Below are 16958 nucleotides of genomic sequence, written 5' to 3'. Positions count from 1 at the left end.
GCAGGGATAGTCCAGCTGCTGATTTCATAATACAACATACTAAGAAAATTCAGGGAAAAGTTTGATTCAAAGATAAATTTACATTGGTGCAAAAGTTTTGAAATTCTTGCTGAATTTGTTCATAGTATGCATTTTTCCATGAACTTTTGAAATAACCTTCAGCCTCTTTCACAAGAGTTTCCGAGTATCCACATAAAATCCTGTACCCATGATATAAATACCAAGTATTCCTGTGCTTATATGGATATACTATGATGTGCTTCTACTTCTTTCAGTTATGTTTATGGAAGTATAATTTACATGCAGTAATAGGTTCAATTCTATAGACAAATGAAATTTTTACAGCTTAATGGAGTCAGATAAAGCATTCAAAATCATGTAACCACTATCACAATCAAGTTGTAAAACTCTTCCACTACCCCCCCCGCCAAGGCTCTCTCATGTCCATCAGTACCTACCCCTGTCTGTAACCCCTGGCCAGCACTGACCTGTTTCTTCTCCCTGTAGTTCTGATTTCTTTAGCATGCCATGTGAAGGGAGTCAAACAGCAGATGGTCTTTAGACTGTAACTTCTACTTGGCATGCTGTATCAAAAAATTGGAGGTCCATCTGTATTGTTAGAGAAAAGAGCAAGAAAGGTGTCTCCCATATATCCATCCACTTCTAAGTAGTAACAACTGCCAGGCCTGAACCAGGCTAAAGCCAGGAGCTTCATTGGGGTCTCCCACAGGGTGGCAGGGGCCCAGCCACTTGGATTATCTTCTACTGCTTTTCCCAGATGCTTAAGCAAGGAGTTGGATGGGAAGTGGAAGCAGCCAAGACTTGAACTGACACCTGCATGGGATGTCAGCCTTGCAGGCTTTATCTCTACCACAGCAGCAGCCCCCAGATGTATGTTTTCATTTCTCTGATACAATATAATAGGGGAGAGTTTGCCAGATTATAGGGTCTATGTCTGTTTATTTTGATTTTTTTTTTTTTGCTGTAATGTGTTGGTGACATGATTTGAATCTTTGTTATAGAAACCGTCAACATCACCACTATTTTTGATCTTGAGAACCAAGTATCTGAGATGGAGAAGGCTCTGTCCTTGGGCAACTTGGAGCCTGACAGTGCGGGAGAAATGATAAACCAAGTCAGCAAACTCCTTTGCTCCCCACTCACCCTGCTGGCACCTCTGGCTCAAAGGTATGACTTAGCAAATCTGCGTGGTGCTGAGAGGGAACCCTTGAATGCTGAAGATACTGCTAATACAATTAGCTATGGCCAAGTAACTTTCTCCCAGGTTCTAGGTTCATAACAGCTTCAGTGTGCTACTCTGTGTTCTGCTTAGAAGATGAGTAGAGATGAAAGTGGGTATGCTAAGTGTCAACTGTCATCTCTTTACAGATTGCTGAAAGTAGTGGATGACATTGGTTTACAATTGAATTTTTCAAGCAAGAATATAAGTCTGACCTCTGCTTCATTGGCTTTGGCTGTGGTCAGAGTGAACACCAGTAATTTTGACACGACCACCTTTGCAGCCCAGGACTCTGAAAATCTTTTGGTATGTTGGCATTTCTGTGCGAAACACATTTTCTTGTGCACGATTGTGTAGGCCCTATCCTACTTCATGATTGAAGTGATTACCGCTTGTAGTCAAGGGTGTACTAGAAGTCTCTAAGATATGTTAACAGTGAAGTACCACAGAATCAAAGATGACATTGGTCTTGGCCAGAGTAGGTTGTTCTTTCTGAATTTGGCTTCTTTCATTCTAGCAGAGTATGTTTGGAAAGTGGAGAGCCATCCATATTGTAAGTGTTCGTGTGATAGTGTCTATCCCTGGGTGGTATTCTATTCTACAGAGTGACTGTGGCTTGTTTATTCATTTTGTGGATCATGCTTATGTGGCTAGACTCTAGACATTTGGGGAGAGGGCTATTTAGGGTCTGAGTCTCTGGCAGTTGGAAGAGCTGTGCAGAAATACCAGCTCTTTGCCAACCCATTTCAGTGTTGTAACAAGTGATAACTACACTAGCATGTCTAGTGGTTAGTGCAGAGTATCAGTCATGCTTCCAGTATTTTCTATCTACCTGTCAGAGAACCTAAGGGCTTGAAAGAACCAAGTAAAACCGAGACTTGGTTTTTACTTTCCTTAGTCTTCTTTTTCAAATGTAATTCAGTGTTATATGAAAATTGTCCATAACTGCTTGTCCTAACTTGGTGTACCTACTGCTCTGGTCTCTTGTGCACTGCTTGACCATTTCTATATATCTTTGACAAGTTTCCTATGGGACTTGAGAGGCCTCATTTCTGGATTACACATCCTCTCTTTAATCCTGGAATAGTCAGATACACAAAGCAGAAGCCATTATATACAGAAATAGCAAAGATCAAGCCCTTACATCAAAAGGGGCTAAAGACATTTTTCTTGTCTTGCACTTGATGTTCAGGTTTCCCTGGAAACTCAAGCTCCTGAGAACAGCATTGGCATTATTACTCTGCCTTCATCACTGATGAGTGCTGTACCAGCTAATGATGTGGGGCTCGCTTCCAGAATTCAGTTTAACTTTTTTGAAACACCTGCCCTGTTTCAGGTAAAGTTGCCACCTACTGCCTTTGGTTTGGGTACTGTTGGGAGGTTGGGGGATTTATTTTAATCCCTGCAAATTATGAAACCTGCTCCTAATCAAATATTTGCTCAAAGCCTACAGTTCATTTTAAAGCACAACCCAAATAGCTCACTTACATAGGATTTATCAATTGCCAAGAACAGTCATATACTCTCAAAAAAAAAAAAAATGAAGGCAAATCTTAGTTCTGTGAGACAACTGTTCTTATTCCTTCTACCTGAGGTGTGAAGGTACAGCAAGCTTGAGCCTGCTTAGGAACTCAGTTTAAATGACTTAACGTTTTGTTTCAAGAATTCATGAGACGCTGTAGTCCTAATCTGGGTCAATTGAACAGTGCACAGTGGTGCAAGCTCCACTTCTAATTGTGGTCCTTTGGGAAAGTTTGTAGTCCTTGGCCCTCGACTTCTGACCTATATCTAAAATAAACAATATGGACTACAGTGTCCTCAGTGTCCTTCTAAAGCTCTGCAATAGCATTTAAGTTTTTGTTGTCATCTTACCTCTTTGGTGTACTAGGATCCCTCCTTGGAGAACCTGTCTCTGATCAGCTATGTCATATCATCGAGTGTTGCCAATCTGACCATCAGGAACCTGACAAGCAACGTGACAGTCACGTTAAAGCACATTCATCAAAGCCAGGTAGGAAAGAACTGGCCATTGGTCCATCCACTGACATTGTGTAAGCTATGCTTGTAAGACTTAGCCTGAAAAGAGACAACTGTAACCTAAAGAACCTTGACCTTTTTTCCAAATATTGTATGAACTGGAATCTCACAGTCACACTGTTGGATTTCAATATGTCTAATGCCTAATAGCTAACCACCTAATTTACATGAAACCTCAGTATGAAGGCAAGGCTCATGCCAGCTGTTGAATTGTGCTCTATGGAGATCTGTGGATCTCGCCTTTAAAGGGAGAACATCTCAGCTCACTTCACACCGAGTGTTGGTTATGACCTTACTACTCCATGTGGGCCACAAAACTGTGGCATTAGCACCTCCTGAGAGCTTGTTGGAAACTCAAGCTCTCTGCCCCCAACGAGGAGCTGCTGAGTCGGAAGGTTCACTTTAACCAGCCAGGGTGATCCCCACACACAAGCAACGGATATCACAAGTCCTGACTTGTGTGAGTGAGGATCCCTTGCTCCTCAGAACTGTCTAGGACTAGAATTCTCCAAAAATCAAGGCCAAGAGTCTGAAATAAACATTACCATAGTGGTGCTGCCACCCCGCCTTCAGTTGCTTTTATGGGTGTTTAGCTCCATAGGTGAAATATTTGCGATTTCTCTTTCTACTGCAGGATGCCCCAAGTGTGAGCTGTGTCTTTTGGGACTTGGACAAAAATGGTAGGTTCCAGTGGTAACTCTTTCGAAGTCTTTGGTGAGCAAGTAGGAAGGTGGGGTGTTATGGGTGCTTGCTGATACTACAGAAACTCTTCTCAATGCCAACAGATGGCAGAGGAGGCTGGTCAAACGATGGCTGCTCCGTCAAAGACAGGAAGCAGAATGAAACCATCTGTACTTGCAGTCACCTGACAAGCTTTGGCGTGTTGTTGGTAAGTGCACCTGGGTGACAGGGCCATAGGTCTAGGTTCTGAGGGTTACCTGGCTGTATCACTCTACAATGTCTATTGTGATGCATGCCCTGATAAATCAACAGATGTCCCGATATCATAGCACAGTTCTACGGAACAAAATGATTCTTAGAACAAGCCTGAAGAGAAATATTTGTTCATGCAAATCAAGTATTTTTCCACATTAGATTTTTATATGTGTTTCCCTTTTAAATAACTAAGAGGACTAAAGAATTCAGAGAATGGGCAATAAAAAATGTTTCATTTGCAACATTAAGCTTTCCCAAAATACCTCTATGTAAATGATCTGCTTGTAGTCCTGTAAGATATGTACAATGGGGCATTGTTATCATTTTTTAAAAAGCTTTATTTGAAAGGCATAGTGATAGCAGGACAAGGAGAGACATCTTCCGGCTTACTGCTCTATTCCCCAAATGGCCACAACAACTAAAGCAGGAACATGTTACAGTGTCAAAGTCTCCAATGTAGTGGCAGGAATGCAAGCACTTGGGCCATCATTCTCTGCCTTCCGCAGCATGTTAGTGGGAAGCTGGGACAGAATGGAGTAGCCAGGAGCAAGAAGGGAGAAGGAAGGGAGATCTTCCATGTTCAGGTTCATTCTCCAGTGCCCGCAATCAGCAGGAGTGGATCAGAGAAAACTAAGAGTCTAGAATGTAATCCGAGTCTCCCAGTTGGGTGGCAGGGACCCAAGTACTTGTACCCTCTTGTACTGCCTCCCAGGGTGAGGAAGGAAGCTGTAATTGGGGGATGGCACTAGAACTCAAACCCAGGCACTCCATTCTGGAACAAGGGCCTCACATCACCATCTTAGCCAGTGTGCTGAATACCCCAAAGTGTAAAACTAGCAGTGCTGGCAGTGCAGAGTTGCCAAGGAGAAACCAGAAAGTGCCTCATTTAAGTGCAAAGATTTAACTTCATGGATTGAGGAAAGAAAACTAAGTGGAGATTGCTAAGATCTACAGAAAGAATGAATCTTCTGCCTTTGAAATGGGGAGTAAGTGAAAAAAAAGATTTCTCCCCATTGTGCTGACCTGCCCCAAACTGCCTTGTTGCCCGATTAGATGGAAAAGACTTTAAATGATAGCGTTTCATGCAATCTGTGATTTCTGGCCTCCACCATGAATAAGGGGTGACTATGGTAAACCACAACTCTCATTGAAAGTCCTTTGATCATCTGAAAGTGTATTTGCTTTTCCAGGACCTGTCGCGGACATCCTTGCCACCTGCTCAAATGATGGCTCTGACGTTTATCACATATATCGGTTGTGGGCTTTCATCTGTTTTTCTGTCAGTTACTCTTGTGACCTACATAGCCTTTGAGTGAGTATTCACAACTGGAAATTCGAATGATAGGACCCATCGTTGTGGGACCAGTGCTCAGCTCCACTGCTAAAATGAAATATTCGAGCCCTTTCCTTGGCTTGCCTTATCCCCTGCACCTGCTAAGTGGAGCATCTACTGGTAAAAGTTCATATGCTTGTTTCCTTTCACTAGTCTATGTGCTCACTGAAGGCAGGAATTGTGCCATAATCATCTTTGTAGGCCAGAATGAGGCCAAGGCCTAGTTCATCATAAGTGTGAAAGGAAAGGTGAGTGTATACCCCCAAATCAAGCATTTGTGACCTTAGATAGACCTTAGCTCCATGAAAAGTGAAAGAGCTATGGTTAGCTTCTAAGTTATGATTAACACCAAAATTAACATGTTAAACTCTGGTGGGGATGACAAAGAAAGATGTTTGATTTCACTTAAACTGTCTCACCCTAGAATGGCTGTAGAGAACAATAATATAGGGGCTGGCATGGTAGCATAGCAAGCTAATCCACCATCTGTGGTTGTTGCATCCCATGTGGGCCCAAGTTCAAGTCCCGGCTGTTTCACTTATGATCTAGTATTCTGTTTATGGCCTGGGAAAGCAGCAGAGGATGCCCCAAAGGCTTGGGTCCCTGCACTTGTGTGGGAGACCCAAAAGAAGCTCCTGGCTCTGTGGATGGAAGATCTTTCTGTGTCTCCTTCTCGCTGTAAATCTGCCTTTCAATAAAAATAAATAAATCTTTTTTTAAAAAGTACTATGTATTTTTTAAAAAGTACAAGATGTTGAAACTTTTTAATAAAGAGATAAACACCTGAGGAGATAGTTATGTTTACTCTGAATTGGATCCTGCATAATGTATATATATCAAAACATCACGCGGTATCTTATAAGTGTGTATAATTCTTATGTGTTAGTTATAAAAAGTTTTAGAAAAACACTGAGAAAACAGATACTCATCAAATGCAGTTTTGCAAGTCAAAGCAGAAATGACCTTCCTCAAGTCATTCCAAGGGTTGCCTGGTCACTTTTTGGGAGGAAATTCCAAAAAGCATTCTATTAGAAAAGAAGGAAATAGCCATTTTAAATCACATTAAATCACACTAACTAAATTCTGTATGTTCTAGGATTTAGTTTTTTGACACTGACCAGGAAGTGTATAAACTTATTTTCAGCATTTATGATCCAGCTATAATGGCAGGTCCTCTGGTAGACTGAAAGTGTTGTTAATGAGACTAAATGATCTGAAGGCTAGCCATTACTCAGTATGACTTCACCAAATGCAGTTATGCACACATGAACATGTACATGTCATTTGTGAGCTGTACTTTCCTGTGCGGTTACATTTTGGATATATTTTATACTGTTCTTTCCATGATCTCATTTTAATTGGTGGCCTAAGATAATACAGGAATGTGGCTCATTTTAGTTATATGAGAAGCAGCAGCAATGTGCTTCTAAAAGATTGGGGGAAATGCAATGGACTTCCAGTAGAGTCTACTGCAAACTATTTAAATGTATAGGTCGACACTCGTCAGAAATAGGCACAGATTTTCCATGTGGTTATCAATGATTCCGTTTAGATTTGTGGGGGTTTGCTTCCTTTGATATTTCTAATGCCTCCCCCAAATAGTCACATGCGTATTCAAAGAGGCAAAATATACAAATACAGATGTTCACCAGAAAATAAAAATAATGGATTCAGAGATAGCTTGACAAGCATATTCATATAAGGGTTGGCTGAAAGTCATGTTAATTTCTTCTTTGCCCTTTTCCTTTTAGAAAGATCCGGAGGGATTATCCTTCCAAAATTCTCATCCAGCTGTGTGCTGCTTTGCTCCTGCTGAACCTGGTCTTCCTCCTGGATTCATGGATCGCTCTCTACAACAGTCGAGGCCTCTGCATCTCAGTGGCTGTGTTTCTTCACTACTTTCTCTTGGTTTCATTCACATGGATGGGCCTGGAAGCATTCCACATGTACCTGGCCCTTGTCAAGGTGTTCAACACCTACATCCGAAAATACATCCTTAAATTCTGTGTGGTTGGTTGGGGTATGTATAAGTTTGCTTATGTGTTGTCTTCACCTTCTTCTTCAGTGTTTTGGATGTTTTTGGTCAGGTAGACGGAACGTGAAGCAGATCATACCTGGTTGGGTGACAGCTTTGTACTCCTTACATAGTGCCCTGGCCAAAGAGCAATCTTGGCTTTTCTGGAACATATTTCCTCGCAATTTGCCATGAGCATAAAACACCTCCAGGCTGGGCTGTGAATTTGCTTTGTGTCTCCAGCCTCAAATTGAGGTTGGCACAGATGGTGCTCGATGCATTTAGAAAAATAGCTTAGTGAGCCTGAAGCCCACTAAGCCTAATCTTGGCGCCTGAGCTCCTGGTTGGCCTCGCTATTTTGTAGTTCCCAGGTAGCAAAGAGACATGTAATGATGCTATGGGTAGAAGGTGCTCTCTCAAAGCTTTCTCTCATCCTCTTTGGCTATTCAAACTATATGTGACTGCTGTTTCCTGTCTTGCAGGGATGCCAGCTGTGATCGTGTCCATTGTCCTGACTATATCTGCAGATAACTATGGGCTTGCATCCTATGGGAAGTTCCCCAACGGATCGCCTGATGACTTGTGAGTACAAAGCCCATGCTGAGTAAATTAGAAAATGAAAAACTCCCCAAAAACTGGAGAGTCTAATCAGCCTATTGACTCTTTAAGCAGATCCACCAATGTTCAACCACAGTCTTCCCAGTCATATGGAATGACATAAGCTCATTGGAAATGCAGTGCTGCTCTTTAATGAGTTAGAGGGAGCATTTTGAAAATAGATGGATTAGGAGGTACTATTTCAAAAATAGTTTTAATGGTTTCATTAGATAAAGATGAGATATGGTCACATTATACTGATAAAAACTCACACAGTTGAGTCACTGGGATTTACAATGATAGAACTCTAAATACTTGAAGTTTCCTTTAAATGCTTCGCCACATATAAACTCTGAAATAAACTCTGAAATTCTTCTTCCTGCTGTGGACATCAGCAGGTTTTTAATTTTTTTTCTTCTCCTGTGCTGGTAGAAAATGTTTTCATAAAACATAGATTCGCTGGGCCATTTTGGATTCTACATCAGTGTAATGTACTTTCCCCTCTTTCTCTCCTTCCACCCCACCTCCATGCCAGTTGCTGGATCAACAGCAATGTGGTGTTCTATATCACAGTTGTAGGATATTTCTGTGTGATTTTTCTGCTGAACATCAGCATGTTCATCGTGGTCCTGGTTCAGCTTTGTCGCATTAAAAAGAAGAAGCAGCTGGGAGCCCAGAGAAAAACCAGCATTCAAGACCTCAGGAGTATCGCTGGCCTCACATTTCTCCTAGGCATTACTTGGGGCTTTGCCTTCTTTGCCTGGGGACCAGTTAATGTCGCCTTCATGTATCTCTTTGCCATCTTTAATACTTTGCAAGGTAAGTTCTGTAGCTTTAAATTTTCCCAGCGTGATACTGGTCCGATCTACAAACATCGCTGCTAAGAATATGTGAAAACCAGCTCATTTAGTGACTTAGGGTAACTCTGAATGCAAAACAGAGATTTGATTTCACTGACAATTGCTACATTGAGATCTTTGGAAGAAAGATGTTCCCCAAATTCAAGAATTGGGGCTTCTCCTCCTCCTGACCCAGCAGTCCTCATTGGAGAGATCATATCTGGAGGACCCTGCCACAGTGGATTGCTGAGAGCGCCAATGACTGCTCTTGCTTCACTTGGTTCCTAGCTGACACAAAGCCCAACTTGTCATTAACATAGAACATGCATACAGAGAGGCATGCAGCCCCTGTGCTGTGTCCCTGACTGGGGCCCTGTGCTTCACCCTCTTGGGTCAGTGTGATTTGGAGTCAGTGAGAAATGGAAAGGCAAAAGAGCCAGTCAGCCTAGTGCAGGACATGCGAGAGTAAAGGAGCAGGTTGGGCATGTAGCCCTTTACTTTGACACTTCCTGTATTTGTATGTGTTCACCAAGTCCAACTACAGTCCTTTGGCAACCCTCAGAGTTGGCTTCTTAAAAATGGGAAATTACTAATTTTTTTTCACTGGAATATCTCCACAGGCTGTGAATGAATAGAAAAAAAGGAACAAAAGTCCTATTCACAGGGCTTTGAGGGTTAAAGAAGAGATGGGCTGGACATGTGGCACAGCATTTAAAACAGCCCTTCAATCACTGCGTCCCATCTCAGAGCACCTGAGTTCCAGTCCTCACTTCTCTGAACCCATTCCATTCTCTGGCACCTTGGGAGGCAGCAGGTGATGGATGACTCAAGTGCTTGGCTCCCTGCCAGCCACATGGCCAACTCAGACTGATTTCCAGCCTCCTGGCTTTAACCTGGCCCAGCCCTAGCTGTTGGGAGCATTTGCAGACTGAATCAGCAAAAGGGAGATCCACATCTCTGCCTCTTATTATTCTCATTGCCTTTCAAAAATAAACGTTTAAATAGAAAATAATGAACTTTAAAAAGAGATGTGCACAGGGTATTTGAATGTGGGTATTCCCACTTTGATCTTGGCGATTCCCATTGTTTGTCCCCTGATACAACCGAGGTGGCCTTCTGAGGTAGCAAATGCATACAGATGTATAATATTAAGTGAGTCTTGTTGGTGAACATGTGTATCATACTATATGCATACTCAGAATTTCAAAGTAGCTTGACTAGGGCTGGCCAAAGAGGTTCAAACTCCAGCCATTCATCTGCAAATGTGTATTGGCGAAAACTTTGGCAAGTGGCAGAGATGGGGCATTGAGATGAGCCCTAGCCTAAGAAACTAAGGGCACAGGTGGGCAGCAGGCAGACCGAGTGCCCTCTTTTCAGTCTTCAGTTTGCTCTCCATGCAGGATGCCAGGGGACTATTTCCTTAAGCAGGTCAGAGGGAGGTGGGAAGATAGCTGAGTGCCTGCATGTAGTTCCCATGGCTCCAGGGCAAGAGGGAGAGGCCCAAGCAAAGGCTAGACAAAGAGTGCAGCATAGGGGAGAGGGATGTGAGAGCTGCCACAGGGATGGCGTTCCACAGAAGTTAGGGGTAGATTGTAAATCCAGAGGCGGCGAGCTGAGAATCTTCTCTGCTGGGATCCTGGGCACATATCTTATACTTCCACCGCTACAAAAGCCAAGCCCAGGATGTTAGAGAAGAGTCAGGGAAGTGGGATCATTCCACTCGATTTTACAAAGATTAAAAACCAAGTTCACCTCCCACCTTGCCTCTCCTTTCCTAGGACTCTGAGCATTTATTTGTGAGATTGCATTTGAGCCGCAGCTGCTAAACATCTTATGTACAAAGCAAGTTCTTGACACTCAGGTCTTACGTGGCATTCATTCTGTTCGGTTTTGCTTCCTCCTCTCGCCCTTAGGATTTTTCATATTCATCTTTTACTGTGTAGCAAAAGAGAACGTCAGGAAGCAGTGGAGGCGATATCTGTGTTGTGGCAGATTGCGACTGGCTGAAAATTCTGGTAAAGATTTTCCTTCCTTTTTCTCCTCTTACACCTTAAGGCAAAAATGGTACACATTAAGGTTCAAAGCAGTCCTTAGCAAAGATCATTTGATCTGAAAGTTAGTGGGATCTGCCCAAGAGAAAATATCCATGGTGAACATGGAGGCTGGGGACTCTAGATGGGTTAAAAAAAGAATAACCAATACATAGCTGCCTTAGAAAGAAGAGACAGTGACGTTTTGAGAATTTCCCCTGAGCTCCTGTTTGTCATTTCCCAGAGTAATCTTTAATATTTACCTTCACAATCTTTTAACTTTTGACTCAACTTTTTATGTTAGCAGGCTGAAACTTGGTGTATAAACTTTAGCATCTGGATACATTTGATTAGCTGTTTTTAGCATATGTCTGATCATTCTGAAATTATTTTCACATATTCCCTGTTGGGTAGTCAGGTATTTCACTCATTAAGAAGAGAGAAATGAAACATTGTTGGAAGAGCTAGATTCCTTGTGCATCATAAGTACCTGGGAAACCTACCTTGGCAGTATCTAGCGAACATGGCAGTACCTATAATGAGCCATTTCCATGGAGTTTGGAACAGCAAAGAAACACAGCACAGTCAGTCTGTTCTTGTGGAGGCCATAGCAAGCTCTGCATTACCACCCAGTGCAGTGGATACCACACACACAACCAAGCTAGCTTGACTTTTCATGCCAGGAGATGATAGGGGACTTTCTACCAGGAAGTCACTTCTAGGACAAATGTCTCGGGTATAAATGAAACATTTTTATCACACCAGCCTGTGAAGTGTCTCTGTGAGAGTTCCGGTAGTGAGAGAGCAGGTGCTAGAACTGTTACACTGTGATCTGTCTCTGGCGTTTGAGCTTCAACATACTGCCCTGTTTTTCTGTAATGCTTATTCTGCTGTAGACTGGAGTAAAACTGCTACTAATGGTTTAAAGAAGCAGACTGTAAACCAAGGAGTATCCAGCTCTTCAAATTCCTTACAATCAAACAGTAACTCCACTAACTCCACCACACTGCTAGTGAATAATGATTGCTCAGTACACGCAAGCGGGAATGGTATGTATGTCTCAATATAGTATTTAGCAAGCTAGTATCTGTTGCTGAAAGTACTTTTATCCTTTAGTGGCATTTTGCTAAGCAATAGAATGACATATGACTAGTAGATCAAAATGTGGTTCCCTGATAAGTTTGTCCATCCAAATTCGTTTTAGAGAAAATATTCAAATTAATTTTTAAGATTTAGTTTTTCGTAATGGGATTGCATGATAACCTGAAAGTTTTAAGTCCTGATTTAAGTATTGCCCAAAGACTTCAGTACTGTGCTATTTCTGTGAGAGCAGTACCTAAAATAATCAATAAGACTGATATTTATTATACCTATAATCATACACATCTAACACTTTTAAACCATTCTATTTTTCATTTTTCACATTTGTCAAGTCTTTCCCACAATAAAGGTAATTTTGTGACAGCACCCAAACCCCATGAATATACCAAGTGTTGTACCCATGGCACTAATAGATGAACAGGTTACTGCTGCGGTGCCTCCCTCACTAATTCTGACATTTCTAGCTAAAAACTTTTGCGATCTTTCTTTCTTTCTTTCATAAGACCTGGCTGTTTATTACTCATAAAACTTATATTACCCCCTCTTCTAACTCCCCCCCTTTTTAACCAACTTTGACTTCTTAGTGTCTTTTGCATTTTTACAAGAACTTAAACTCTGCCAGTATATTATCTCCTTGCATGGAGAATTTGCCTTTATCTGTTGTTTTAGGCTAGCAACCCTTCTCATGCCTAATTCAAAAAGTTTGGGAGAAGGTGCACACATCTATAAAATAGCTTTACCACTCTCCAAAAGATGGAAGGTACTGCTGGTTTGTCCAGACTTTTAAAATACAATAGGATGTGTCAAATCAAGATTTCTCAACCTCAGGCACAATTGACATTTAGGGCTAGTTAATTCTTTATGGTGCATCCCAGCTCCAGTTTTGACAACCGAAAACGTCCCCACATATGGTCAGCTGTTCCTGGGTCAGGGGTCACATTGAGTCTAAGATTGCTTCTTTTTTTTTTATTGTTATTAACATTGTATTATGTGATACAGTTTTATAGGCACTGGGGATTCCCCCCACCCCTTCCATACCCCTCCCCCCATAGTGGATTCCTCCATCTTGCTGCATGACCACAGTTCAAGTTCAGTTGAGATTGCTTCTTGATGAGATCCACTGAGAGAGAGAGAGAGAGAGAGAGAGAGAGAGAAACAGCTGCCTCAATGCCCTTAGCTCTTTACTGTCATTACCAGAAGTTAGGCTCTGAGTCGCATGTCCAACAGCTATATCACAAGTGAGCCAGCATAGGTAAACAGAGTCGAGGTAGTATGAATTCAGGCTGGTTTATAAGCCTAAGAAAGCAACTTGAACACAGAATAAAAGATGTGAAGTGGGTTCTCAAAGCCTTCAAATCACAAAACATGTTTAGGGCTCTGAATTCATATGCCAGATCTTTCTGTAGAAACAACACTCAGAGATGAAATCTGACTGGCCTGGCCCTATCGATGCATTGCCATGCTCTGGGGAAATCAGATCCAACAGCCACGGCACATTATGCCACAGCTGCCTGCCATAGCTATGTTGATACCTGCCGGTGAGGGTGAACATACATGTTAGAGCCATGTGACATACATTAATAGATGAAAATCCCTGGTTCTGTACTCCCCCCGCCCCAGGACCCAGAATGCATGGAGAATGCAACTGACACTTGCAAAAAGCTGATAGTAGATCGGTTTGTTTATTTTGCCAGGACAAAGTGTTCCTGTATCAAATGTCCTCAAGCCAAAATGCCTAAATCTGAACAGCTGCCTCAGATGGCCAGGCATCTTGGCCTGTTGGAAAGGTAGCACAGACAAATGTGTTAACCATATCAGTGGCCGAATTTGTACTAATGTGACATATCTCAGTTATGAGCTGCCTTAGAGGGCTTGGATAACCTTGGGCACAGCAAGGCTTCTGCAGCCATAGTTTCATTATCCATGAAATAGGTCCTACTCAATCCAGTAGGATTTAAAATGAGATGTCAATTAGAATGTGCTCTGCATATTATTAGCATTGCTATATTTGCATTACCAATCGCCAACTAACAGATGAGCTTATTACTCAGCTTTCCGTGCTATCTCCCAATAGTATGGTTGTCAGAAAGATGGGGCTAAGCACAGCAGCTGTGCTCCCCTGCATCCAGGGCCTGCTTGCGAAGGAAGTGGCCAGGCTTCAAGCACGCCTGCCCTCACATGCCTGTGTGCCCTGGACTTTCAGGGTGGAATTTCCTCTTGGAAATCAGCTCTATCCTGAACGGATCCAATCTATCCTTATCTAATCAAACTGGCTTAAACTACAATTTAAAAAAGTGCTGTCTTGTCACAAAGGTTGGGGCTACTTGCCCTGTGTTGCTCTAATATGAAAGTTTGTTTTACAGGAATTTTAGGGAACCAGGGATTTTGCAAGGATACACGTGGGGACTCTATTAACCTTATTTAACATTTGAGGGGACACCAGGATCTTTCCTTAGGTTGTTTAACACTACTTGTAATCAATATAGACTCAACCAGAGTTAGGAAATAGGCTTTTGATTGTTTTGCTTTAAAAATGCCATAGAATATTTCCAGTTTGCTGTGCTGAGTTTGAGTGACCTTAAGGAGGGAATAATATGGATATCAAGTTTTTAAAAGATGTATTTGTGCATAGTTCAGATGAGAGCAATGTCTGGGTTTGTTTTTTACAGCTTTCTGTGGCTCCCTCATGACACTGACTTTGATTTTCCCAATGTAGGGAATGCTTCCACGGAAAAGAATGGGGTTTCTTTCAGTGTTCAGAATGGAGACGTGTGCCTTCACGATTTCACTGGCAAACAGCACCTGTGTAATGAGAAAGAAGATTCCGGCAGTGGTAAAAACCGGATGACTCTTAGAAGGACTTCGAAGAGGGGAAGCTTACCCTTCATTGAGCAAATGTGATTACCTCTTTCTCTGATCAGAGCATGAAGCTCGGCAGCATGAAAGGTCCAGCTTTTGCCTTTTTACACAATGTGAGATGATGAAAATCAACTTGTTTTCTACTTAGCAACCTCGAGAGGAGCAGAAGCTAACTGGGAGCGATGGTTACCTTTGAAGAGGAAGGAAAAATAAATCAAGAAATCTATTAAAAAAATCATCATAGGTTTTAGAAATTTGTGATTTGGTTTCTTTACTGTGTTTCAAAGAAGTTAGTTTTAAACAACGCAGTGAAAAACTATCAAAAAAAAAAGTAGTTCACTTAGTCTCTAAAGATGTGGGCTGAAAATGACCTTTGATAACGTAAAGAAGCTGTTGACTTTAGCCTGTTGGCAAGTGTAGTTCTGCATGCTTTTGTTATGTATATGGGCTAAAAGCTGGTGACCCACATTGTCCAAAATAGCACTTCTGCGTGTTTGGTTATTTATTTCCTACTGTGTAAGTTCATGCCTTCCTAGACTCAAAGTCGTACTTTGTTGAATGTGATAATTCAGAAAAATCCTTGCTGATTTGGTGAGTTCTAAAGCTCCTTTTGGAGACTGTATGGGCTGTGAAATACAGAGACTTCACTGAATTCTAGAATAGCAGTGCTAGTCAGACTGGGAACCGTAAGGTGACAGTGCCACAATGAGCTCAACCACTACCTATGAGCAAGTTAGAAAAAGGGGACTCCATGGGACAGCCAGCACTCAGTAGGCCTACAGTTCTGCAGGAAAGGAGCCATGTGTGAGCTCCATTCATTCTCTCTGGCATCCTTGTGCGAGGCATGACCCTTACAGCTATACGTGGCATCCAGTACTGAGGCCAATGGCTATCTGTGCAGCTACCCCTAATTAGCAGTGTGCAATCTGCAGCAAGTTAGCTAAAGACCTTGGCCACAGACAGGGATGGAACCGGAGTCTCAACCATCTGTTAGCAAAGTGGTGAGTGTGAAGGAGGTACCTACTGACACTGCCCACATCCCCGGGCCTTTCAGAAGAGAGGAGCAGCATAGGATGACTTCTTAGAAGAGAGATTGAGAGAAAGGGGAAAGAGAATATTGCTGTTCTTTAAAAGATGTGTTGCTGATTATTCTGACAAATCACTCTGGCCCAACCAGATTTATAGCTATTTTGTAAAATGTGTCAAGCCTGGAAGAGTGTATAGTGACAAGGGGGAGCAGCTCCTGCGAACAGCAGACCACTCTGATGCTGTTGTTACCATGCAGATCAACTGCCAACTGCTCCTAGGCACATGGAGCCCATCTGCTTCCCACTGACACATGTCCTTCGCCACACACATGTCCTTCTTGGGAACTGTTCAGAACCTGCTAGTTCTTTCACTAAAGCTCCCTTGCATATATTTCCGATGGATATTATATTCCAGACTAACTGTAGTAGTGCTATAATCTCCTTCTGTGAACGCTGATTTGTCTCTGCAATATTTTTGATTTATTGATTTATTTAATTGTCTTATATTTATGTTAAAAAAATCAACCAAAGGGTTATAAAATCAATGGAAATGTTACAAATCAACTGAAATGCTAAAATCAATAAAGTAAATTTGCAGCAGAATCCTTTGATGTTTGGTAACTGTCTTAATAAGAAACGCTTTGTGGTCACTTTCCCTGGTGGGGTGGCATAGAGGTGACAGGGCGTCTTATGAAGATAAGGATTAGTAATGTCTAATATCTTAAATCTGCTACACTCATTTTCCTATCAGGTTTTATGTTTGGACTATGATCTTTCAGCCAAATTGTCTTACCTGGTTTTTTTCTTAATACGTGCTTTCTTGGCAAGGCAGCAATACAGCTCTTGTCTCCTGGTTCACTCCCCAAGTACCCCTAATAGCTGCAACCAGGCTGTCCTGCAGCAGGAAGCTGGGACCTCCACCAGGGTCGCCTGCGTGGGTAGCA

At 42.1% G+C, this 16958-nt stretch overlaps 1 protein-coding gene across 1 annotated transcript in view; it reads left to right on the top strand.

Moving 5' to 3' along the window:
* The window catches only part of ADGRG2 (adhesion G protein-coupled receptor G2), a 48031-nt gene extending 33003 nt beyond the window's left edge, over positions 1–15028 (top strand). The window contains exons 12-24 of the mRNA XM_041002595.1: positions 1023–1188; positions 1390–1546; positions 2433–2576; positions 3129–3251; positions 3912–3957; positions 4063–4166; positions 5404–5525; positions 7298–7566; positions 8043–8142; positions 8693–8976; positions 10910–11011; positions 11923–12075; positions 14844–15028. Of these exons, the coding sequence (XP_040858529.1) occupies positions 1023–1188; positions 1390–1546; positions 2433–2576; positions 3129–3251; positions 3912–3957; positions 4063–4166; positions 5404–5525; positions 7298–7566; positions 8043–8142; positions 8693–8976; positions 10910–11011; positions 11923–12075; positions 14844–15028 (1955 nt within the window). The remainder of the gene's footprint in view (positions 1–1022; positions 1189–1389; positions 1547–2432; positions 2577–3128; positions 3252–3911; positions 3958–4062; positions 4167–5403; positions 5526–7297; positions 7567–8042; positions 8143–8692; positions 8977–10909; positions 11012–11922; positions 12076–14843) is intronic.
* The last annotated feature ends 1930 nt before the right edge of the window (positions 15029–16958 follow it).

Source organism: Ochotona curzoniae, unplaced genomic scaffold (assembly GCF_017591425.1).
Source record: "Ochotona curzoniae isolate NIBS_2020 unplaced genomic scaffold, NIBS_Ocur_1.0 contig_1274, whole genome shotgun sequence".
NCBI classification, from domain to species: Eukaryota; Metazoa; Chordata; class Mammalia; order Lagomorpha; family Ochotonidae; genus Ochotona; species Ochotona curzoniae.
Note: the sequence above shows the minus strand (reverse complement) of the source record. Positions and strands in the feature narration are given on the sequence as shown.